We start from the raw sequence: 23,566 nt of genomic DNA on the forward strand, positions 1-23,566 counted from the left end.
GAAATATGCAAATATTATAAAGTACATATTTTTGGTTCATTGAGTAGGAAATGGCATGAGAAGGTGACAGCTGATTTGTAGTGTGACACCTTTGCATGATCTTATTTCTTAACTAATTAAAATAAATACTTGTAATTTTTATATATTTTACAATAATTTTTTAGAAAATATTTCATTTATACAATATTTTTTTATTCAATTTTTTACTTTAGAAAAAAAGTTATATTTATTTTTGTTGCATTTTGAAAATATGTGGAAAATATTTATTATACTAGAATGAAAATGAATTCACTGCCAAAAGTCAGATATGTATAGCGTCAGAAATCATCTACTGATTTATGATATCTCCGATATAAATGTGTGTGTATCTACAGTTTATATTTAAATCTAAAATATTGGGCTAGGCAGGCGTGGCAGAAAAAATTATTGTTGCATGTACAGACATGCAATTACCACATCAGATTTTAATTGTTAGTTAATTGAAATAAATTTGAAAAGTATTTTAGTACTGTGTATGTACATATATAATCCTCAGCCACGTAATTATTTTAGAATTTTCCCGAAACGCTTGCTATGCGCCCTCCTACCAATTTTATTTACATACATAGAATTTTTTATATCTCTTACATGCAAACCACCTTCATGTGTATGTGTTTTAAAGTTTGCTTGCACCTTTGTCTGGTTTTTGTTTGAGAGTGATTTTCTTCTGGCTTCCGTTGCTTTGGTCACTACGTTGTTCGATTGCCAAAATAAATTTTGCGAAACTATTTGCCCAATTTATTTAGCGATAACCAGAAAGCACCGCATGGCGTGTGCTTACACAGCGAAGTTAATTAAAATGCACATTTAATTAAAATTTAAACAATGTTTGTTTTAAAAACGCCGATAATGGCCATAATGTGGGTGGGTGTCTGGCATATTTTCATGTACTTTTGTATGTATGTATGTATGAAATAATTTGTATGTGATTTTAGGCAAACATGCGTAAAATGCATTTCGGTTTAATGTAAATTGACGCAGGTGCCTGGTGTTGATCGGTTACAAATGCGGAAATAATATTTTCAAGTCACTTAAAAATCAACAAATTTGGGTTTTCAAAATAATCAATATTGTTTAAGATTTTTATTTTGTCTATGGAGAACAATTAGTGCGAGATTTATGATATCAAATAAATTTAAGTTTATGCAAATGATTAACCATATTCGAAAATCTGCAAAAATTATATGAATTTTCAGCTTTTTCATACAGAAACACATTTGTTGTTGTCCCCAGCTACTAAAAAGGAACTTTACTTGAATTTTTTAATTTATTTAATTTTTTTTCGTAAGCTAGTCTGTGGCAGTCATGCACTTAATTAACACCGTCGCCAACGTGGTTGGCAAGTCGTTTTTGATTGAAGTCGGCGAGGCGTGTAATTAGAATCGTACAAATTTGTAACAAATTCGCAGACTTAACTGAGATATGCAACCGATTCCACGTGCGCTTAAAATTAAATATTATTCGTTTGAATAAATGAAAAAAAGAGATTATTTTTTTTTAATTTTAAAATATTTTTTCTCTAATTTGAAAATTTTTTTTTAAATATTTTTTATAAAATTTTGAAAATCTCCCACTATTTCAAGCATGGTACCTTTTATATTTTTTTTTTTGCGCCGCCCATTACATTAGGCTGCTGCTACTCTTTTAGTCTTTTTTGCTGTTATTGTGTGCAATTACATACACGTATTGTGTTGATCCCTAGCGTGTGCCATACAAAGCTGGTTGCGCTCATTTTCATTTTGCCAAGGTGCGCATTGTTGAAATTAATTGCAAAATTGTACTTCATTTTCATCGGACTTTGCATCGCATTGCACTGACAGTGGGTAGATATAGGCGAAAATAAAAATCTATTTGCAAAAAATCAAATGTACCCACATGCTGTTGCATGTCTATGTACTGTATTTATGTATGTATGTACACTCATTTGTTGCAACCGGTGCTGAATTGTTTATTGTTGGTTTTGACAAATGCTTTTTGCTTGCTGCCAGACCTCAAGTCCGAGAGTAATGATGATAATTAAAAAAATTAATAAATTACACACATATGTATGTATGGTATAAACATACATATTTGTTTATAGAGTTGGTGATTATAATGTGTTAATGCCACACACAATTTTCATGGCAAATAGAGCGAAAGACAGGTTTATTTATACTATTATTTTAGTTTTTTTTCTTTCTTTTGCTTTGGTATTTTGTGGCATGTAGAGAGAAAAAATATAATTTTGTTTAAAATTTACAATTAATTATTTTTTAATTTTTTTTTATTTTTATTATTATTTTTTTTTCAATTTCGGTTATTAGACAGCAATAACAATAATTGTAAAGTTTTTAAGTTTTTTTGTATGCTTGCTATCAATAAAGCACACTCAATAAAAATGTATGTAAATATGTCAGTAAGCTAATAAAAAAATTAAAAAAGGAAACTATGAAATGTATGCCTAAGCAACAACAAGCTAAAATGCTGCTATATCATATTTCATTTTAATTAAAGCGCAAAGAAGAACAACACATAAAAGTTTAGTAATAATAAACCAAAGCGTATAAATTTTATATACGTACATGTGTATCTACATGCACAACTATAACGACACAACAACTTTGGATTATAGCAACAAATATTTGTATTTAGTGACAAAAAAGTGCTGTAAGTGTTCAGTGTTCGGTGCTAAAGGAATTATAAAAATTAACACAACAACATTAAATAAAACAATACAACAAAATTTAATGAATTTGCAATAAAAAAAAACCAAATAAATAGTACCAATCAAATTTTTTATATCAAAAAACATTAAAAATTCCTCAAATCAAAATAACGGTAATGCGCCAGCCAATACAAAATAATTTGTCACCACAACAACAACGAAAAGCAAACACAGCAAGCAACACTCTCGTGCAACACGCTGGCAACATTGTTGCGCATTTAACGCGCAACATTTACACATTTGACGCTGGCCAAAAGCGAAGTTCACGCAACAGCTGGCAATTGCAGCTGCAGTGTTGCTGATATTTAATATACTGTTAGGTATACGAGTAACAAACGCGTGCACACGCCACTAAATCCTCGTCCGCATGTTACAACTTCACTTTTATTCCAATCATGCTGGTCGTCTGGAAGTCGGTGGTGGCTCAAAGTCCACGGATCTTTGGTGGGCTCAGCAATACTATCCGTTAGAGAGTATAAAGGAATTTGAAACGGTATCGGAGCGATGGAAGAAATGTTTGGGGCAATTACTCAAAACAGGTGGGAGATAGTGTGTGAAGAATGTAAAGGAAGTTAAATGAAGGAAGAATAAGTTTATGTAAAAAAGAAAACAAATGTTTTATAAAAAAAAGATGTGTCTGTAACAAGCACCTTGGAATAAAAAATATTTAACAATTTTTTAAGTGAAAAGAAGTATATGTTTAATAAATAAGAAATTTTTAAATTAATTTAGGCTTACTTCGTATACTTTTTTACCTTTCACTGATTTTACTATATAATATTATATAATTTATACTAAAAAAAAAAAACAAGTGAATGTACAACATGTTTTTGCTGTTGTTGTAGCTTACAATATTCGATATTAGATTTAAGAAAGTTTGAAGATCGAAAGAAAATCTGTATAAGTACCGATAGAAGAAGTTTTGGTTGGTCGTTTTTCTGCACAAAAGAAAATTGTAGATATATACTGTTTGTTTATATATGTATAAACCGTTAAATACTCGTTTATACAAGTCTACTTTTATTTACTAATTTGTATTTTTATTTTCTTGTCATTTGCAGAAGAAGACGACTCACAAATATTCGTGAAATTCTTCCGGTTCCATAAGTGCTATGATCTAATACCAACCTCAGCTAAATTGGTTGTATTCGATACACAATTGCTGGTGAAGAAAGCTTTCTATGCACTCGTCTATAATGGTGTACGTGCAGCACCACTCTGGGATTCACAAAAACAACAATTTGTTGGCATGTTAACCATAACCGATTTTATCAAAATTCTACAAATGTATTATAAGTCACCAAATGCATCAATGGAACAATTGGAGGAGCACAAATTAGACACATGGCGAAGTAAGTGACGGCAATGCATACTTCTTTAAATTATGTGTTTATTAATTTCAATATTTCTACTTTTTAGATGTGCTGCACAATCAGGTTATGCCATTGGTTAGTATCAGTCCGGATGCTTCACTCTATGATGCCATTAAAATTCTCATACACAATCGTATCCATCGATTACCAGTCATTGATCCTGCGACGGGCAATGTTTTGTATATATTAACACATAAACGCATACTGAGGTTCCTCTTCTTATATGTAAGTGTTTTACTTAACAACTATTTATTTTAATTTTCAAACAAATTAAAACTGAATTTAATTTCACTTACAGATTAACGAATTACCAAAGCCCTCGTATATGCAAAAAACTTTGCGAGATTTAAGAATCGGCACATACGACAACATTGAGACTGCGGACGAGAACACAAGCATTATAATGGCGTTGAAAAAATTTGTGGAGCGACGAGTATCGGCTTTGCCGTTAGTGGACTCCGAAGGGCGGCTAGTAGATATTTACGCGAAATTCGATGTAATTGTAAGTATTTAAACACCTTAAATGGTGTTTTTAACTCACAAAAAAATCAAATGTGCCACAATATTTACGCTGTGTTTAACTTTGTTTTGCAGAATTTGGCCGCCGAGAAGACCTACAACGATTTAGATGTGTCGCTACGCAAAGCAAATGAACACCGCAACGAATGGTTCGAGGGTGTGCACAATTGTCGCTTAGATGAGTCGCTCTACACAATTATGGAGCGCATTGTACGCGCCGAAGTGCATCGTCTCGTCGTCGTTGATGAGAATCAGAAAGTGATTGGTATTATTTCACTATCCGATATACTGTTGTACCTGGTTTTACGTCCAAGTGGCGAAGGTTTGGGCAACGCTGATAATTCATTACGCGCCTCAGATCCCATCTTGCGACGTAAGTCGTCCGATGAAGAAGATGCCGACACAAAATCATCGGGCAGTCGTAGTATTATTGATGACATACCCGAGGAGGAGGCAGCAGTGGTGACAACAGCGCCAATATCGGTGCCACCAACGAATGAGGAAACCGTCGCTACATCGAATAGTGACGAACTTAAAAGCGCGTCGAATGAGGAGATCGATGCCTCAATACAAAAGCAAAATGGTGATAGTAATAATACCGCTGAAGTGTCCTTTGCCGCCGAGGCGGAAGAAGATCCTGTGGACGATGCCGATCAGTTAAGTGATAATGATGATGATGTCGTAACGGGACAATATGTGGATCTGAAGAAATCACTCGGCGCGTCAGCGGACGATGACAGAGAATTGGAAACGGCCGCGTCGGCAGCCTCAGCGTTGAGTGGCATGCCAACAACGACGGCACGTGAGATGGCGCTTGTTAGTGAATAAGTTTTTTTTTAATATACATTAATATTTCAAGCTACAAACAAACATATATTATATACATACATACATACTACATACATATATTTTAAGTATGCGTTTTTTAGTCAGCGAATTACAAACCATAGATTTGATAAACTTGAACGTTGCTATGAATGCTTCAAAGCCTTACTAATATAAAAGAAGAATAAAACATTCGAGGAGAGTGTTAATATTTTTTGAATGCATTGGAATAAATATGTGTGCGCAAACTGCGTGCGGCCAACGCTGTGAGTGAGGGAATGGCTGACGCTCGAGCGAGCAGCGGGTGTTGGTGCAACAACTTTGGAGTCTCAAAAGGCTTCCTGTTGATGCATGGTCACACATACACACACATACATTAAGCAGTGGCAAAGCAAGTGTAGTAAAAAAGCTTTTTGGATAGGGCTCTACACACCTCTTATATTTATATGAAGGTAAATTAGTGTTTTTTTTTTAATTTAAGTAGAAATTATTGCAAAACAACAAAGCAAACATAATATAAAACAAACGAAAAATGCTTGTATGATAAAAAGTCAATAAAGAGAATTATGATACTCTATGAAGCAGAAAATAAATACATTTTTATTTGCTAAAAATTGTAAGTAAAAATGAGCCTTAATTGGACAAGAAAACCAGAAAAATGGGAAGTGCGTGCAAAATCACACGAAAAAACTGTAAAATTTGTAACTTACAAGCTTCCCACTTTGCAAACACACACACACACATACAAATTCCTACACAAATATACATATATAAAATATATAAAAACATAAATAAATTCGTAAAAAACAAAATTACCAGCAACCTATTTAATAATAAAGCATAAATAAAAATAAAAAACATTGAATTGTAAACAAATACCGAAACAAAGATTTCATACCAATTAAAGCAGTCGCTTAACCACCATACAAATAAAGTGTAGTTTTAGTAGCGGAAAACGAAACAAAGTAAATGGAGCAAATAAAGTTTGGAGAAAGCGCCCGCGCGCGCTTATTATGTAATGTAATAGTTGATGGAAGTGTTATGTATGTTTTTATTATAATAAAACAAAAAAGCAAATTAAAATAAAAGTTGAAAGAAAAAAGGAAAAAACAAAAACATGATGGTACTTTTTATAAAGAATATTACTATTAAACTATTATTATTATTATGTACTGCTAATTCAATTATGATTACTATATATAATTATTAATTATTATTATTATTATATATAATTATTAATTATTATTATTATTATATATAATTATTAATTATTATTATTATTATATATAATTATTAATTAATGTAATTATGATTACTGCTATTATAATTATAAAGTTCAATAAAAGGAAACAAGTTTTAAAACATTGAATTATTGATGTATGTATGCGAATACTATTGATAACAATACAAACAAAAACAAAACTCAAAACAAACAAAATTGTATTTGAATAAAAGAAAAAGAAAATAATAAAAAACACTTCAAAACAGTAGTTAATTGTAGTATTTGCGCGTTGTGCATTAAACTAAAAGCAACAAAAAGAAAAAAAATAAATGCCTATATTTTCTTTGCAAAACTTGTGGATATCTATATATTTCTTGGGTTCTACTAAAAAATAGCGTTTGTATAAACTATCGCTCTTGACTTTTGTAGTTTTCGCTCTCGTAGGAAGACTGAACATTCCCAATTGGTTTAAGGTAATACATCTGATGTGACAACAAATTTCAGTCCGTCTCAGATTCAGACACCTATTTCGCTATAAAAATATAAGAACAATACTCTTGTCATCTATTGTACATATGGCTAAAATGGCAACATATTTACGTACACACTTTTTTTTAACCTGTATTTTTTCTATAATTATAAATCACAAAATGTTTTATTCGGAAATATTTATGTTGACTTTAGTTAAAACTATTTCCCCCACTCACTTTTTAAATACATTTATAAGTAAATTGTTTATATTTAACAAAATTAATAGAACTTTACCAAAAGGAAATCATTTATAAGCGTTGCTAAAAATATGGATGCCACATAAATACCAAATTATCACACATTAAGGTGTGTACATCCAGGAAATATGTATATCTGATTTGTTGAAAGTTATATTTAATATGTAAGTTAACAGCACATATTACTATAATTAAAGCTAATTAGTACATATTAATGGAAATAAGATTTTCGTCGACCATTTTATGTCAATAATATGTTTTATATGCCCAACTAAATAAAAATTTGTTAAGCAACACAATTTGTAGACATTGGTGTCACCCTGTGTAGCACATGTTTTTCGATTTGAAATAAATCAAAACAATATCACCGGGTTATAAAGTCAAGCAGTCAACACGTTAAAATTTTTAAGACAAGGAGAAGGCAATTATAGCCATGTATTCATTCGAAATTAAAGAAATTCCCGGCAAGGTGTGTAATCTGCGAGAAAGTTTAAAATATTTTCCGGAAGAGCAAAGTTGTTTGCTAAATCAAACAGGGCGTTTCTGTATGTAGCATTTTCAAGGAGCTGAATCCTCCTCGCTAAATGAATGTGTTCTGTGTCTGTGTAAAACGTTTTCTATTTGATTCAATGATTTATGTCCATGAGCGATATGCATAAAAAATCTAAACGCTCTTAGCTTATTGAAAATAATATGTATTTTTATTATGATTTAGGGACGGTCTATGATCTCTACAAAAGCATTTGCCGTTGGTGAAACTATATTCGAGGAGGAGCCCTTTGTGTCACGACAGTTTTCTTGGAACGCTGCTTATGGTTATAAAGCCTGTGATCACTGTATGCGACCTTTAGAAACAGTTGTTGAAAATGTACGTCGCTTAGCGAATAATAATGCACTGGCAGTGCCTTTGCCAGAATATGATCCAACGAAACCATGGTTGGAACAATTTACACAATGCCCAAATTGTAAAGTTCGTTACTGTTCCGAGGATTGTCGTATGGAAGCTTTAAATAAATACCATCGTATAGCGTGTATGGGTGCATTTCATACAGATGACACACATCCAATAAATGCATTAAATGAAATATGGAAGTAAGTAAAGAAATTTATCCGTACTCATTCCTTTATTTCTTTTATTTAACTTTAACGATATGTTTAGAAAAATGCATTATCCGCCGGAAACTGGTACAATTATGTTAATTGTACGTTTAATGGCCATGTATAAACAAAGTAATAACAAAGAGCAGTTTCTCCAGTCACTTCAATCCTTCCAATCGCTAATAGTTAATACAGAAGAAAAAATCTACCACAAAATGTTGGGTGAAAATTTTGAACAACAAATGGAACAACTTTTTGTGGCATTTTGTAGAGCGTTTGCGGACGAGGAATTGGCTGCAGTGAGTGTATTGACACAAAATACTGATGAACATATTTTCAAGTGTTTGCTTTTAGTTCACCAACGCGGAAGCATTTAAGGCTTTGATGGGTATGATTGGCACAAACAGTCAGGGCATCGCAACGAGTCCACTGGCGGAATGGGTTAAAAAAGTGAGCGATTTACCAATGCCTGAAGGCGATAAAGCAAAACTAGACGAATATATTGACGATTTATACAATAAGGTGGGAGAATGTAAGTTAACAACAAAAACTTCTTAAATTGTATTTTCTATTATCTCACACTTGCTTTTTTATAAAGTTGCTGGCGAATTTCTGAACACTGAGGGTGCTGGTCTATATCTACTTCAAAGCAAAATTAACCACAGTTGTGTACCAAATGCTCAATCGACTTTTCCCTATTCAAACGACATCGTTGTACTGAAAGCAGTGACACCGATACAAGTGGGTGAAGAAATTTGTATATCATACTTGGACGAGTGCCAGCTGGAACGCAGCAGGCATTCGAGGCAAAAAGTAAGTAAATTTATTAAATTCCATTCATTTGCTAAACTTGAATGCACTATTTTGAATACATTTGTAGATTCTTAAGGAAAATTATATTTTTGTATGCCAATGTCCTAAATGTCAATTACAAGCTACTGATGCCGATGAAACCAGCGAAGATGAAGACGACGATGACGATATGGATATGGACGATGACGATGCGAATATGTCGGATTAATAAAAATATTTATTTTATACATTTCGTATGTAGGTACATATTATTGTAAGAATTAACGTCATATTAAAATTGTTCATATGTACATTGAATTTTGTTCAGAATTTACATAAAGGTCTGTTATAAGAGAATTAAACAACAAAATTAGACTAACATATTTGTTTACATTCTCTGTACTATCTGTTAAGTACTTGATACAGGTGTCAAGTTAATCAAATTATTGCTACTTTCTGCCAGTTCGGCTATAGAAACTCGCCCCCGCTGTCTTATGAATTTTGCCACTTCAAGTAATTCTTCCTGAGAAACGTAGATGAATTTTCCACGATCATCGATTACTCCCGTTAATGTACCATTCGCTTGCAAGTCCTGTATACGGTCGATCACTTGTTGAGTTTTTAGTTTAAATTCCATCGCCAAATCTTCCAGAACAACTACTTTGTTATCTTTAATATATTGTATAAAATCTTGTAAAAGTTGCTCTTTTTCTGCATCTTCAGCTTCGTCAAAACCTTCTTCCTCAATTTTGAATGCTTCTTTCATTTTTAAATACTCTTCATGTTCTTTACGTTCGCGCTCTTCGCGTGCTAAACGTTCAGCTTCAGCAGCTTTACGTTCCGCTTCTTCCTCACGGTCTTCCTGCTGCTTTCGTTCCGCTTCGAGTTTGGCTTCCTTAACTTTCCGCTCTTCCCGTTGTTTCAACTCTTGCTCGCGCATTATTCGCTTTTGTTCTTTTGCTTCCATTTTGGCACGTTTCTTGGCGCCCATTTTTTCATCCAATACCGGACCTGATGGGATTTCACCATCATCTTCATCTTCATCGTTGTCATTCGCTTCCAAGGCATTATCTAAAGCAGCAGCCTGATCTGCAGCTGCAGCTGCCGCAGCGTTTTGACGCAAACGATTACGTTGATTTCGAGCTATTTGGGCACGTCTTGGGATACCTTCTTGTGCTCTCACTGGAACTCCTCGTTGCGCTGGCTTATCCGTTTTGTCTGTGAAAGTATATAAATAAATCTCAACAACCATATGCGAAATACCATATATTATCCCATACCTCCCGTTGATTTTCTTTGAAATAACAATATTCCAATTATTATTACTAGTAGCGCTATTGCTACACCTATTAATAACATCAGATCCATATTTATTTAGATATAGTAAAAATATATATGAAATTGATTTGCCTACACAGCAATTTAGCAATTTTGTTTTTGTGATTTTCTACTCAAACTGAATATCGTTAAACGTCAACAAATTACGAAAAGTGACAACAAAGCAAAATAGGTAAAAAGACTGCCAACTCAAAATATATTTATACGAGACATATTCAAATAACTGAATATACGATTATTTTGAAAATAAAGAGCAATTTGTAAATTTAAAAAGGGAAAGAAAATTATTTGATAAGAATTAATCTAATTTAATAAACTTATTTTCTTTGGATGACAATAACTTAAACATAATACTCTAGCGCACCCTGTAAGCCATATTGATTATAAAAACGAACAGAGCAAGGTATAAAAGCAAATAATAAAATGTCAGATTTTTCTACATTGGCATACGTGTCGAGGTGCCTATAAACGAATTAGGAATTAATAAATTTACACTTATTTTACCAGGGTTTAACCGATCTAAAAAGGATAAATCATGAGTAAATATCTAATTACCTCAATTGTGTTGCTTTGTGCGCTACAAACAACATTTGGACTTTACTTCCACATAGGTGAAACAGAGCGCAAATGTTTCATAGAGGAGGTGCCTGACGAGACAACAGTCATCGGTAAGTATTCTTAATATTACTATTAAGTATTTGCGATATATTTCAGATATGTATTCACCATTAAATATCTTTTATAGTGAATTACAAAGTGGAACTTTACGATCCGCGTTCTAATGGATTCATGCCGTCGTCACCCGGCATTGGCATGCATGTGGAAGTACGTGATAGCGATGATAAAGTTATACTCTCACGCGTTTATAGTTCCGAGGGTCGCATCTCCTTTACTTCACATATTCCCGGTGAACACGTAATTTGCATGTATTCGAATAGCACAGCTTGGTTTAGTGGGGCACAATTGCGTGTCCATCTGGATATACAAGTGGGCGAACACGCCATCGATTACGCGAATGTAGCACAAAAAGAAAAATTGACTGAATTACAATTGCGCATACGTCAATTACTTGATCAAGTGGATCAAATCACCAAAGAACAGAACTATCAACGTTACAGGGAGGAACGTTTCCGTCATACGAGTGAAAGCACCAACTCGCGCGTTTTATGGTGGTCGTTGGCACAAACATTCGTTCTGGTCTGTATGGGCTTCTGGCAAATGCGGCACTTAAAGAGCTTCTTCGAGGCAAAGAAATTAGTATAAAGTTTTATAACGAACGAGTAAGCGGGTGAATACGAATACAACAACGGCGGCAAATTGTTAATATTTAGTGAAAATAATTTTTGAATACACACCCTCGGAAGCAATGCTAATTAGAAGTAATTTCAGAATATATGATTTTAAAAGTTTTTCGAAGTGCCAACATATGGGAAAACTAACGTCGACACTAACCAAGTTCATCCACTTCATTTATTCTCAATCTCAGTTGCTTATCAATACAAATCTTTATATCAACACACTCTGTTTTGCAAAGAATTGCTCAGAAATAAAATTATAGTACTTTATAATATAGTAAATTTGTTCTGAATAACAATGAAACTTTGTATTAATCCTACCCATTTCTGTTTCATAATTCTTAGTAATAAAAAAAAGTAAATTTAATTAAATGTGATGTAATAATTTATTATGATAACTGTAAGTGTGAAACTCTTTCGTTCAATGTATAGTGACTCGGAGCACAGCATCAGCAGTAAGTTAACCATTTCACTGATTGTCTAGGAAGAAAGCGTTATTTACAAAACTTTATCTGCAGACCGCGTGACTTGTAATCAACACACATAAATATACATACATGTATAATCATATATTTTATGCCAGGATTACCACGGACATCGTTGTTTATGGTAAACACATGTAAGTACATAAATCGATACAGACCGTTTTGATGACAGTAATTGTAAAGATTAATTTGCATTTCAAAAACATGGCACCGAGCATACCTACAATATTTTAAATATTAATTATTCATACCTTTCGTACGACTGCTGCTACGATTTTTGAGAAAAATGCAAAGTATTATCAACTTCGATTTTCCTGAAATAATGAACCTAACGGCTTTTTGATAGTTATTACTTCGAATATTGATAAGGCACACTAATAAGTCGTCTGCAAGATCACAAAGTTGTTGATTTAAAAATTATAAGGTAAGTTTAACTATTACTATTCCAGGAAATTATCAGTGACCACCATCAAAAAATATTTTAAGTAAATAAAAATATTGTTACAACAGAAATATAAATATTTTGAATTCAAATATTTTTATTTATCTTTCATATCTTTTAATCGCTACACTTTTCGTCAACTTTGTTTGTACAAAATTATTGCACTGGATCCGACTTTGTGTATTTATTTGATAAGAGAAATATGTATTTAAACATGCACAACAACAGATATATATACATATGTACATATGTACTATGCATCGCGTAAGATGAACTACAAATAAAGCCTTTGATAAGAAGATCTCACTAAATATTATTAATTTACTACGCTTACACAGCGATATAAGATTAATGTCATAGTTATACTCATTTCAACGGTGGAGAGACGGCGATCCAACAATCGCTGCATCCAGAGAGGTGTTCGTTGATAGTTAAAAATCTGTTAAATGCCCCACAAGCATATAAACACTAATTAGTAAGAAATGCATTAAGGCAAATTACAATTAAAACGAAAATGAATGCAACGACTTGCCGATAATGTAGCTTCAGTCTGACGATAACTAGACTGAAACACTGTCGAAGCTAGACGTTATGGTGTGGCGTAAGACACCACAATCAGGCGGCTTATTTGCAGCAGCCAACAGCAGTCAGTCAGTGTTCAGTTAGACGCGTACGTTAACGGTTGGAAACGGTCCGTGCAAATGGTTTAAATGAAAATTATAAATTTACGATTTAAAAGCGAAAAGTTGGGCAATGTGTTCGTTTTACAAATATGTAGTTGATACTTTAAGAAAATAAATAAAATAAAATATTAAAACAAAATAACAGCGTATCATGTAAAAGATAAGAGTGTTGAACAAATAAAGCTAAATATTGTGAATCATGTTAAAAATAATATACATAATTTATTCAGGCAAAAAAATATAATTGCGGTATTTGATTAAATACCACAACAACCGCAACCACCCACCGCCGCAGCTTTTCCGCCACATTCAAAGGCCAACCACCCAACAAAGCGCTCGTATTCCATCTTAATCAGCTCATATGTACATACATATAGTATGCAATTGCGCTAATATCAAGAATCTACAAATCTACCTGTTTATGCACGCATTAAAAGTATAAATACCAAATTGAAGCAATGTTTCGCGCTTCACAGATCGTCAGTGAAGAGAGTAAGTGCGTCAGTTTGGAAGTTTTGTATTTAACTGAAATTGTGTTAAAACACGCATGAATGGAATAAAGTGCTGATATTATGTAATTGGAAATAATAATTACTCGAGAAAAAGAAGTGACATAAATAAACTACATATTGTGCTGAACTGAAAAATGATAAACTTAGATAAAATAATTGCATATTTGTAATATATTTAAGCTCTGTTGTAAATAATATAATAATTAAGTATTAAAATAAAATAAGAATTAAATTTAAAATTATTCCACCAGAGGGTTATAAGAAATTTTCGATAACACGGAAAAATGTGTTTCTCTAATATTGATTAGAAAAACCGGAAACTCGAATTTATGTTTGAATTACATCCCGTTAAAATATGCATATAAAAATGGAATAATATTAGTTTTACGAACTCAACGGAATCTGCAACATGTGTTTTGTAATGAGTGGAAAAATAATATTAATGTGCTTATCCAGCTCAAAAAAGGTGTTTTAATAAAAAAGCAATTATCATAAATATCCATAAAAGTAGTGAGAGAAATAAGAAAATTGTTTAAGCAATAAGTCGGTGTTAAATTCATAACGGTTAATTACAAATATTTCAGCACTACCTGCACTCTTTGAGTCAACTGCAGCACTATCAGACGATGATGTACAACCCGATTCAAGCACGCGTCTGAGAAAGTATGATAGAAGGTTCTCATTAAAATATGGACTTACAACAAGTTTACCACCGATTAATTATAAGTACCCACTGGCCGTCATTTTCATACTTGTAACGAAATTTTTCGAAGCGTTCGCCGCAAATGGTATTAGAAGTAAGTAAATTTTTGCATCTATATATGAAATATAGCATAATGCGTTTACATAAAGATAATGCCTCTAATTTCTATGATCTTTATATTACAATAGTAAAAAGCATATGTTTCAAAATATGCTAAATTATTCAATTCAAAAGCTTACTACGAATTTACGAAATTGTTAAGCTTCACTTCGTGCAATGAGTTTGGTATTGCAACAAAAATATATACATACATCAGATTGCATTTGGATTACTATCCTTTGTGATAGAAGAGGTCATTGAATTATACCTACTCATATGTATGTACAAACAAATATGTTGGTATGTACATATGTCTCTTATATTCAAACGAAATAAAAGTGTAACGCCTTTAAAGGGAAATAAAATGAGTATCAGGCCGCGCTTATAAATGTAAACAAATATTTTATGTTGTTGTTATTTTCATGACATGACTCTCATCTATGTACATACATACATATATTTAACAGATCACATTATCAATATTTTTGTATTTTACAGCAATTTTAGTTTTATATTTACGCGATGACCTCTACTTCAGCGAAAACGTTGCAACGATCACATTGCATATTTTCAATTTCTTTGGTCAGTTTTGTCCAATATTCGGTGCCATACTAGCTGATAGTTATATCGGAAATGTGCGCACCATTTCATATTTTTGTGTACTCTACGCTACCGGTTGGCTATTGTTGATTTTGACGGTTTTGCCCGCAATAGGAATATCCTTGATGTAAGTCGAACATAATTCATACATACATATATATATATATATATATATAACGTCTACAATGAAGTCATTTTATTTTCAGTTTCTTAGTATCGGTATCTTTGTTATTTATAGCCATAGGCAATGGTTCCGTACGCGCGTGCATAACCTCTTTGGGGGCGCAACAATTCAAGCTGCCCGAGCAGGCCACTCGTTTGGCTGAATATTTTTCATTGTATTATTTTGTTTACTATTTCGGTATATTACTAAGTAAAATTCTACCACCATATGTGCGCGCTAAATCACAATGCTTGGGGAAGAGCGATTGCTATCCGGCGGTATTTGGTATGCTGGGCTTATCCTTTGCAATCTCCTGGTGTACGTAAGATAAGTATACTCAAACAGAAATGTGTATGTGTGTGTTTATATTGCGCATACATAAGAAAACGTTTGTTTAAATTTACATTTAAACATACTTCAAACAAATACTTTTATTACTTACTTATTTGCAGTAATCTTCACTCTCGGTAAATTTTATTACAAAACTGAGAAACTCTCCGAGGAAAATATTCTTCTGAAATTGTGTGGTTGTATTAAACATGCTTTGGTTGTAAAGTTTCGTAGCGCGAACCAAAATGCGCAACCACGTGTCTATTGGCTGGAATATGCGACGGACAAATATGATGAGCCTTTTATCAAAGATGTTAGCAGAGTTTTGAAGGTGCGAAATCACTACTTAACTCACTTATGTACGTTACAAAATTTTCGATCAACATTTTGACTTTCAGATTTGTAAACTCTTCCTACCATTGCCGATATATTTCGCCTTGCTGGCACAACAAGATTCAAGTTGGACATTTCAGGCTTCAATGATGAATATGACCGTTGCCAATGTGATAACCATACAACCGGATCAGGTAACAGCAGTATATATATAATCTATTGTTTATTTGGAAATACATAATTATTTTTAAAGGCTAAAGCGATGGGTCCTATTTTGCTTTTCATTCTCATACCTTTATGGCAATATATTTGCACGCCGATCATTCGTCGTTTATTTGGTAGTGAGGTGAAGCCCTTGCATAGCGTTACTGCAGGTGGAGTGTGCTCAGCACTGTCTTTTATTTGTGCTGGCGTCTTACAAGAATATATTAATGTGAGTATGTTTAGTATATATGTTAACTTTAATATAAGTGATACTTTAAATTAAATGCAATTACTTATTCATATATGAAGTGGATGAAAAACACATAATTTAAAATCTCGCATATATTGACATGCATTGTTTTTGTTTTTAAATTTCAGAGTCATCCTTATCGTTATGTAAATATAGCTTGGCAAATTCCACAGTTTTTGTTACTGATGTTGGGCGAATTGTTATTATCTATACCAGGCTTGAAGTTTGCATTTACACAGGTTTCACAGTACCTTAAACGTTTACTTGATACATACTACACACATAATTGTGTTTTAATTCACAGGCGCCAGCTTCAATGAAATCGGTAGTAACTGCTGCATGGTTCATTAACAATGCATTTGGTAATCTAATTGTGGTGGCCTTAACGAAGTTGAATATGTTTGTTTCGCAGGTAAGTTTACAAGAATATAACTCAACACTTACGCTTACTTAAAAATCACTTATTTCAGAGTAACGAGTACTTTTTCTATGCTGTCATAATGCTTATTTCCATAATAGTATTTGCCGTGTTGGCCTATGATTACGTCCTACAAGAGACTGGATATTTGTTTACGAACAATATACCGCTAATTCGTACGCAACATTATGCACACAAAGATGAGGAGCCTAATACAAGCGCTGCAAGTACAAGTAGTCGCCGAACTAGTGTCTAAGCGACAAAGTTCTAATTATCAAATATACGAGATAGTAAAGCGGCCAAATTTATTTATTTGTACAATTTCGTATTTAAATTGAATATGAAATATCTCCTAGTCTAAAATTTTAAAGATATATTGTAATTCCAAAATTGTATCATCTGGCAAATCAGTGCAATGAACTGCATTTAATGTTTTACTAACTCCAAACTTGGCACGTAAGGTATGTGGACGTAACATTTTAGCAATTTCCTGTACACGAAATGTAGTTTATAATAAAAAAATAAGTATGTAGGTGCACGTAGTAACTTACTGGATCCATTGGCCCACAAAACTGTCTGAATTCCTCATAGCTATTTTTGTTTTCATCGGCTGACACTAGCTCCAATGCCATACTTACACCGCTTGCGAGTTGTGCCACCATTGGCTTTGAAAGAAATTATAGCTTTGTAATTACTTGATTACTGCATTGTTCTAATACACTTACAATATATTCCGGCAATATTCCACGATAAACTTCGAAAAATTCCTCACAATTCACTCGTTCCATCAAATTCATACGCAGTCCGGTTATTTTGAATCCATTATTGGTAATTTCAGATACTATTCGTCCCAAATTACCTGTAATGATATCATTAAATTATGTTTTTATTTTAAGTATTGAATATATAAAATATACAAACCATCTTTAATACAATGCGGTTTAATGATGCTTAATGTCGAATTTTTCAAACGCAGTGTGGCTTGCAAGCCATTTTTTGGATTAAAAAAGAAATTGAGATCCTGTAAAAGATTTCCGGAATTTAGCATAAGAATTTATGAACCTACTACATTTTATACCTGTTCAGCCTCCTCCTCATCATGTGGACAGTAAATACCTATGCGCATATCTTCCCGTTCGAATAAGGTAACAAGAGAGGCAACTGTGTTATCATTAGAACATTCCTTACTTTGGTCTCTGCAAAATTTAATCTTCTGTACTGCATTATCAGCGATTACTTCGAAACCCATTGAAGGACCACCGATTAACTGATTCATCAGCATACTCCTAAGTATTAAAAAAATACAGTATTTGATGAAAAATTAGATTTTGTGTTATGAACAACTTACGAAGCTTCTACATTGCGTTTATTGCTCAAGAACTGCTTTACTTGTTCCGGTGTGAATTGCACCATTAGGCCTCTGTTTATGCTAAAATTCGAATCTATGAGAGCACAGAGGACAGTGCCTAAGTGTTGAATGCACATGTTTTTTAGCAGCAGAAAGGTTCTATCAAGTGAATATAGCGGTAATTAAGTAAATATAACTAATATTTAAATATGTCGAATTAAATACTTTTTACGATATTTGTCAAGTGTATTCTTAGTTATGTCATCAGCATAGTCAACAATGTCAAATTGTCTTCCAAAGATGTTGATTTTCGAACCTATGAAAAAATCGCGTTCAGAAAGTTCAGGCATTTTAGTACGCCGGAGAAAAGTGCGTTTGTGTTGTTGATCATACTAAAACGAAATTATTCATAAGGACTTTCAAGTAAATCGTTTTTTTACTAATAAAATATCTTCTTTGACTGCTCCAACTGACGAACTTACCACTTCTATTGCATTACCCGTTGGAAAAAAGAATATAGTAAAAGCACGTATAATTGCCGCTTCCTCTTGGTACCATTCTGCTATAAAAGACAGACGACGATTGAAAGCCTTTGGGTTATAAATAAAACAGATTAAAGCTGATCTCAATTAGCATATAATATAAACACACCATTGAGTATAATTAGTTATTCTCACGTTTTTATAATAAAACTATTTTAAAAGTAATAAAATATATAATTCCTCTCCAATTTTCCGACTGATTGTCATTTATTTATTTTTTATTTTGGTTTCCCGGCAACCAGTTAGGAAATTGGTTAATACAGTGGCACTCAAAACATACACATGTAGTGTCAGAATAAATTTTATATATGTGTAATTCCAAACAAATCCGGTTAATTTTGAGCAGTCGAATACTGGATAAATATTAACTTTAAGTACATTACCACAATTTAATGTTTTTATATATAAATAAGAATTAAACTGTGGGTAAAAATAACATCTGAAATTGTAATTTGCTCTAAGAATTAAATTTTTAAATGAACATCTCGCGATAAGCAACAAGATACACCATTTTGTTGTTTTTTTATCTAGTTGAAACTCATACAATTTAAAGATTTGGAATAAAAATATTCTCAATTACTCCGTCAGAATCTCTGTATGTAAATGTATGGTAAATAAGAAAAAAAAATCGATAAGTAGATTAATAAAAAGGGAAACCCCACGTCTATTGATGTTTTCACTGAACAGATTGGTATTGATATCAGCAACTTTATCGTTCCAACTGTTTAAAATTGATATAAAATACTTATTTTATATACGCTTGTTATTGCTGTAGTTACACACGAAAATTACATACCGACAGCTTTCACACGTTTTGATATTGAATACTATATATGACATGTCCATAAATTTGTCGGATTCCCCACCGTTTTAACTAAAAACTTACAATTGAAACACTATATTTTATAGGTAAGATTTATTTACCCTCGAAGCGCTTGTTTTTCACAATTTAACATACTCTTTTCTTCCGACCCGTTTAGCAGAGTTATAGAAAAGTTTCATATAATATGAGTTTAATATAAATAAATTGATTGATTAGCAGCATGACGTAATTTGTTTTGCAGAATAGGTATGTTGAAGAGTGCTTTCGATAAGTATTATGTTTCAGTAGTCTGTAATTAAATGTAGTTCTAATATTTTTTTTTAATATTGGATCACTTTCTTTAGTATTACTGGCATATACCAACGTCTTTCTATGATTTTATTAGCACACTAACCCTTTAGCTAACACATCCATTGAATTCGAATTTATGTATAAAATTTCAAATATGCAAATATGTATGTATATTCAAAGTAAAAATATTGAATTTTCGGTCGATAAATCGCATATTATTTCCTTTATTTATAGGAAAAACAAACATTTATAGCTAACGTTCTCTGGTGTGGAATATATGTATGTAATAATGTAGTTGTGTGAATCGCATGACTGTGTGGTGTACATTCTTCCGTCTTATTAATTCTATCTTAGTACTCGAGTATCTTAGTAAAAGTACATCTCGAAACAAAGGTAAAAATAAAATAATTTACGCTTTAAAATCAATTAACGTACTGATTTTGAAATTATTTCGCAGTGTAATTGATTTCCTTTCCAATCGTTTGGAAAAATAGTTTATTTATAGTAATAGGGATTCTTATGTTTAGTTTGGAGTTTTTTTTTTGTTTTTGTGATCATCTCTTAAGTTCCATATTTTCTGCACTACGTTATTCAAATGTTTAACAAATTATTAAACTATTTCTTCTCAGCCTCAGGTGCTGGTTCCTCTGCTTCTCCCTTCTCTTTGTCTTCATCTGAAGAGTCCTCGTCATTTTTAGTTAAGCTGGGAATATCATCGTCTGAATCGTCATCTTCTAGACCTAAATCATCGAATTTTTTATTCCATGATGAATTGAAGAGATTATTGAAGGGAGGTTCTGGTTCACCCTCTGAAAAATTATATTTTGTCGTGAATCTACTGTGGTTTTTACTAAGTTTGTCTTTTATACATACCATCTTCTTCATCAGACTCATTTTTCCATTTAGTGAAATTTGCTTTCAAAAAGTGCAATTTGATTTTATCGTTGGTAAGAGAGGGCCAGTATGGACCTGCTTCTTTCTGTAATTTACCAGTAAATAATTGACGTATAAGTATAACAATATTACTCTTTTTTAGTACTCCTTTGATCGGGTAGTGAAAAGTTGTATGTACCTTATAAATAGTAAATTCCAAACATCTGCCAATGTTCTTACTCGTCACTCTTTCCGGATTCACAGGATGTAGGAAGTTGAGCGTAACTTCGTATTTTTTGGTTGCGTCTAGAGCGTTAACGCCCTTGAAAGTGAAAGTATTCTCTGTCACTCTATCAATGATAGCAAATAAATGTAAAATAAAACCGCGTTTATACAAAATATAAATTAATACTCACTTATGTTCAATGTTAGTGCATTCAACATCGATGATGACATAGAGCAGCTCGTGACGCTGGGCCCAAGAGACTGGAGGATATATTGTTCTGTTGGGATTCAGAATAAATAAATATTACAAATTAATTATTAAATGGTATTTACAGTATAAAATAATTATTTAAGAACTTTAAATACCTAACTCAAGTCTCATAAAACTCAGTTAAATTTTCTTCAATAGTTAGCTACCTAGCAAATCATTGCACATACAGGACTACAAAGCCAGCGTCACCCTAACCTAACATTAGTTTGCTATTTTCTAGTAATGCAATGAAATTCATTAAATATGTAACGAACAACGAAAAAAGTGACAAATTATATTTGTATAAAGAAGTTGAAAACGTCACTGTACATAACTATCAATCGGCATATTTCGGTTCATTCGAGAATTTGCTTCTTAACATAACCTAAAAAATTATTAATGAATTTGCGAAAAGCTGCTCAACACAACTAATACGATACAAATTTCAAGATTTAGACCTTTGGATATTATAATTCATTGAACCTCGTGCCTCGTGGAGTCATAATAAGGGGGGTTTTAGATGCCGGAATCACGGGCATTATTACTACCATCAACGCCATTGTCTTCGCCGCTACCGCTGTGCTTGTTGTTCTTCATACATATACATAGCCGTTGAAGGTATGTGCATCTCAATGATACGCCTGCCGCTATCGCCACAAATATATTTTATACACTTACCCTGCTGTTTCCGACATATTTTCAGAATGTATTTTAAGACTCCTTTGCGTTCAACGCCGTTCTTCACTAAGATATATTCTATTTCGTGTGTAAATTTACTTGTGATAGACGAGAAATTATCACCAAATCACGTTCAACTACTCGCACCCGTAAAAAAAGACGAATGGTAGAATAAAAAAAATTTACTCGTTCCTCTTTGTGAAGTAATGGGACTATTGTGAAAAGAACAAAAGTAAGAAGAAGAAAAGAAGAGTTGTATGCGGGTGTAATATTTGTCTTATTAACATAACTTAAATTAATTTATGTGCAAAAACAGTTATGAAATTAGGCATTTATTATTGAAAAGTATTTGAAATCCAGAAAACTCCGACGCCATTAATTTTAAGTTGTAAAATTCTAGAACAAATATAATATTATTTATAAAAGCTTAATAAAATAGCGCCCTCTATTTGTGTAAGTTGAATAAGCTAAATATGCTCTACTCGCCCAAATCTATAGTGTCAAATGATTTTGAAGTGTTGAATAGGTGTCTTTTCAGAGCTATTTGATTTCTTGTGAATTATTACTCGTCGTCTTGTTCGCTAATAAAAAAGGTACTACCAGAAATAAATTTATTACTTAACCAATGATTTATCAAATCTTTGATTCCATTCTTAATTGAAAATCTAAAATTGTTTTAATAAATTTCATAGAAAATGTTGCGTGTCGCTTCTGGACAAGTAGCCAACGTGCTGCGTGGTGCAATGGGCCTCTCTGGTCGTATTGCCACAGTCGGCTCAGTACGTGCTTCTCACGGTGAAGAAAATGAAGAAGTTTTCAACAAACGTTACCAGGAGTTCTTCAATCGCAACGATATTGATGGTTGGGAAGTTCGCAAAGGCATGAATGATTTGCTGGGTATGGATTTAGTACCAGAACCATCAATAATTGAAGCTGGTCTGCGTGCTTGCCGTCGTGTTAACGACATCGCCTTGGCCATTAGGTGGTTGGAAGGTTGCAAAGACAAATGTGGTGACCAGAAGAGCACCATCTACCCATACCTCATCCAGAACATTCGCCCCACCTTAGATGAATTGGGCATTCCAACTCCAGAAGAATTAAATTATGATAAACCAGAGTTGGCATTGCAATCAGTTTACGATCTGTAAATTCGTCCCATTCATTTAGTTAGAATCATGCTTAAGGTAATCTACGTTTAAGCAAAATAAAAAGAATGTTTAAGATAGAATGTGCTGCAATGATTTACATTAATGAGTAATAATTTCATTCGATCAATAAAAGTGCTGAATCAGAAATTAACCGACAGTGCGAAAAAGTGAAAAATTGTGTTTTTGTTGCGTAACCAATACCAGCCATTGAATTTTTAGTGTGTAATTGATAG

The 23,566-nt window shown here is 32.7% G+C and overlaps 8 protein-coding genes and 1 long non-coding RNA gene across 21 annotated transcripts in view; 5 read left to right on the plus strand and 4 right to left on the minus strand.

The window, feature by feature from the left end:
* Prkag2_1 (5'-AMP-activated protein kinase subunit gamma-2) overlaps window positions 1–7,034 on the plus strand; it is a 184,322-nt gene extending 177,288 nt beyond the window's left edge. For all 12 annotated transcript variants that reach the window (XM_054225524.1, XM_029038942.2, XM_054225522.1 and 9 more), the window contains 4 exons: window positions 3,805–4,095; window positions 4,163–4,341; window positions 4,415–4,618; window positions 4,711–7,034. In XM_054225524.1, the coding sequence (XP_054081499.1) occupies window positions 3,805–4,095; window positions 4,163–4,341; window positions 4,415–4,618; window positions 4,711–5,463 (1,427 nt within the window). In that variant the 3' untranslated portion in view covers window positions 5,464–7,034. The remainder of the gene's footprint in view (window positions 1–3,804; window positions 4,096–4,162; window positions 4,342–4,414; window positions 4,619–4,710) is intronic.
* A 684-nt stretch (window positions 7,035–7,718) lies between these two features.
* On the plus strand, window positions 7,719–9,703 carry LOC105210078 (histone-lysine N-trimethyltransferase SMYD5). Its single transcript, XM_011180814.3, has 6 exons — window positions 7,719–7,879; window positions 8,126–8,502; window positions 8,570–8,807; window positions 8,863–9,040; window positions 9,107–9,321; window positions 9,389–9,703. The coding sequence occupies exons 1-6, from the start codon at window positions 7,844–7,846 to the stop codon at window positions 9,527–9,529; spliced, it is 1,185 nt and encodes a 394-aa protein (XP_011179116.1). The 5' UTR covers window positions 7,719–7,843; the 3' UTR covers window positions 9,530–9,703.
* Window positions 9,521–10,776, minus strand: LOC105210077 (DDRGK domain-containing protein 1). Its single transcript, XM_011180813.3, has 2 exons — window positions 10,581–10,776; window positions 9,521–10,518 (listed from the first exon to the last, which is right to left on the minus strand). The coding sequence occupies exons 1-2, from the start codon at window positions 10,666–10,668 to the stop codon at window positions 9,710–9,712; spliced, it is 897 nt and encodes a 298-aa protein (XP_011179115.1). The 5' UTR covers window positions 10,669–10,776; the 3' UTR covers window positions 9,521–9,709.
* A 256-nt stretch (window positions 10,777–11,032) lies between these two features.
* Window positions 11,033–12,305, plus strand: LOC105210076 (transmembrane emp24 domain-containing protein eca). Its single transcript, XM_011180812.3, has 2 exons — window positions 11,033–11,306; window positions 11,384–12,305. The coding sequence occupies exons 1-2, from the start codon at window positions 11,174–11,176 to the stop codon at window positions 11,899–11,901; spliced, it is 651 nt and encodes a 216-aa protein (XP_011179114.1). The 5' UTR covers window positions 11,033–11,173; the 3' UTR covers window positions 11,902–12,305.
* On the minus strand, window positions 12,011–13,209 carry LOC114803706 (uncharacterized). The gene is made up of 2 exons (XR_003752144.2): window positions 12,491–13,209; window positions 12,011–12,413 (listed from the first exon to the last, which is right to left on the minus strand). It is a non-coding gene; the product is annotated as an uncharacterized LOC114803706 (long non-coding RNA).
* Window positions 12,525–20,877, plus strand: LOC105210075 (solute carrier family 15 member 1). Of its 2 annotated transcripts, none has more exons than XM_054225529.1 (10): window positions 12,525–12,552; window positions 14,640–14,852; window positions 15,356–15,584; window positions 15,664–15,938; window positions 16,073–16,281; window positions 16,349–16,477; window positions 16,537–16,716; window positions 16,866–16,976; window positions 17,042–17,149; window positions 17,208–20,877. In XM_054225529.1, exons 1-10 carry the CDS (start codon window positions 12,540–12,542, stop codon window positions 17,409–17,411), a joined length of 1,671 nt encoding a protein of 556 aa, XP_054081504.1. In that variant the 5' UTR covers window positions 12,525–12,539; the 3' UTR covers window positions 17,412–20,877. The 2 variants fall into 2 exon arrangements, with proteins under 2 accessions (XP_054081504.1, XP_011179113.1); XM_011180811.3 differs by lacking the exon at window positions 12,525–12,552 and adding an exon at window positions 13,522–14,035.
* LOC105210074 (nucleoside diphosphate kinase 7) lies at window positions 17,447–19,324 on the minus strand. The gene is made up of 9 exons (XM_011180809.3): window positions 19,155–19,324; window positions 18,986–19,093; window positions 18,729–18,895; window positions 18,504–18,662; window positions 18,234–18,441; window positions 18,077–18,176; window positions 17,881–18,014; window positions 17,707–17,820; window positions 17,447–17,645 (listed from the first exon to the last, which is right to left on the minus strand). Exons 1-9 carry the CDS (start codon window positions 19,155–19,157, stop codon window positions 17,508–17,510), a joined length of 1,131 nt encoding a protein of 376 aa, XP_011179111.1. The 5' UTR covers window positions 19,158–19,324; the 3' UTR covers window positions 17,447–17,507.
* Window positions 20,622–22,359, minus strand: LOC105210073 (uncharacterized protein CG16817). The gene is made up of 5 exons (XM_011180808.3): window positions 22,186–22,359; window positions 21,449–21,535; window positions 21,232–21,382; window positions 21,033–21,138; window positions 20,622–20,968 (listed from the first exon to the last, which is right to left on the minus strand). Exons 1-5 carry the CDS (start codon window positions 22,200–22,202, stop codon window positions 20,775–20,777), a joined length of 555 nt encoding a protein of 184 aa, XP_011179110.1. The 5' UTR covers window positions 22,203–22,359; the 3' UTR covers window positions 20,622–20,774.
* Window positions 22,360–22,622: 263 nt separating this feature from the next.
* Window positions 22,623–23,508, plus strand: LOC105210072 (cytochrome c oxidase subunit 5A, mitochondrial-like). Its single transcript, XM_011180807.3, has 2 exons — window positions 22,623–22,778; window positions 22,878–23,508. The coding sequence occupies exon 2, from the start codon at window positions 22,881–22,883 to the stop codon at window positions 23,331–23,333; it is 453 nt and encodes a 150-aa protein (XP_011179109.1). The 5' UTR covers window positions 22,623–22,778; window positions 22,878–22,880; the 3' UTR covers window positions 23,334–23,508.
* Window positions 23,509–23,566: the final 58 nt, after the last annotated feature.

This window comes from Zeugodacus cucurbitae, chromosome 2, assembly GCF_028554725.1.
Source record: "Zeugodacus cucurbitae isolate PBARC_wt_2022May chromosome 2, idZeuCucr1.2, whole genome shotgun sequence".
NCBI lineage: Eukaryota > Metazoa > Arthropoda > Insecta > Diptera > Tephritidae > Zeugodacus > Zeugodacus cucurbitae.

Coding starts and splice junctions, on each gene's coding strand:
- LOC105210078 (XM_011180814.3), top strand. CDS start 7,844: ATGTATTCATTCGAAATTAAAGAAATTCCCGGCAAG. Junction 7,880..8,125: donor TTAAAGAAATTCCCGGCAAG/GTGTGTAATCTG, acceptor ATTATGATTTAG/GGACGGTCTATGATCTCTAC. Junction 9,041..9,106: donor ATACAATAAGGTGGGAGAAT/GTAAGTTAACAA, acceptor TTTTTTATAAAG/TTGCTGGCGAATTTCTGAAC.
- LOC105210077 (XM_011180813.3), bottom strand. CDS start 10,668: ATGGATCTGATGTTATTAATAGGTGTAGCAATAGCGCTACTAGTAATA. Junction 10,519..10,580: donor TCAAAGAAAATCAACGGGAG/GTATGGGATAAT, acceptor ATACTTTCACAG/ACAAAACGGATAAGCCAGCG.
- LOC105210076 (XM_011180812.3), top strand. CDS start 11,174: ATGAGTAAATATCTAATTACCTCAATTGTGTTGCTTTGTGCGCTACAA. Junction 11,307..11,383: donor TGACGAGACAACAGTCATCG/GTAAGTATTCTT, acceptor TATCTTTTATAG/TGAATTACAAAGTGGAACTT.
- LOC105210075 (XM_011180811.3), top strand. CDS start 14,002: ATGTTTCGCGCTTCACAGATCGTCAGTGAAGAGA. Junction 16,478..16,536: donor TAACCATACAACCGGATCAG/GTAACAGCAGTA, acceptor TTATTTTTAAAG/GCTAAAGCGATGGGTCCTAT. Junction 16,977..17,041: donor TGAAGTTTGCATTTACACAG/GTTTCACAGTAC, acceptor TTTAATTCACAG/GCGCCAGCTTCAATGAAATC.
- LOC105210074 (XM_011180809.3), bottom strand. Junction 18,663..18,728: donor CTTGACAAATATCGTAAAAA/GTATTTAATTCG, acceptor TTCACTTGATAG/AACCTTTCTGCTGCTAAAAA. Junction 17,646..17,706: donor TTTGTGGGCCAATGGATCCA/GTAAGTTACTAC, acceptor TTTCGTGTACAG/GAAATTGCTAAAATGTTACG.
- LOC105210073 (XM_011180808.3), bottom strand. Junction 21,139..21,231: donor TGGAATTTACTATTTATAAG/GTACATACAACT, acceptor GGTAAATTACAG/AAAGAAGCAGGTCCATACTG. Junction 20,969..21,032: donor TGAGTCTGATGAAGAAGATG/GTATGTATAAAA, acceptor ATAATTTTTCAG/AGGGTGAACCAGAACCTCCC.
- LOC105210072 (XM_011180807.3), top strand. CDS start 22,881: ATGTTGCGTGTCGCTTCTGGACAAGTAGCCAACGTGCTGCGTGGTGCA.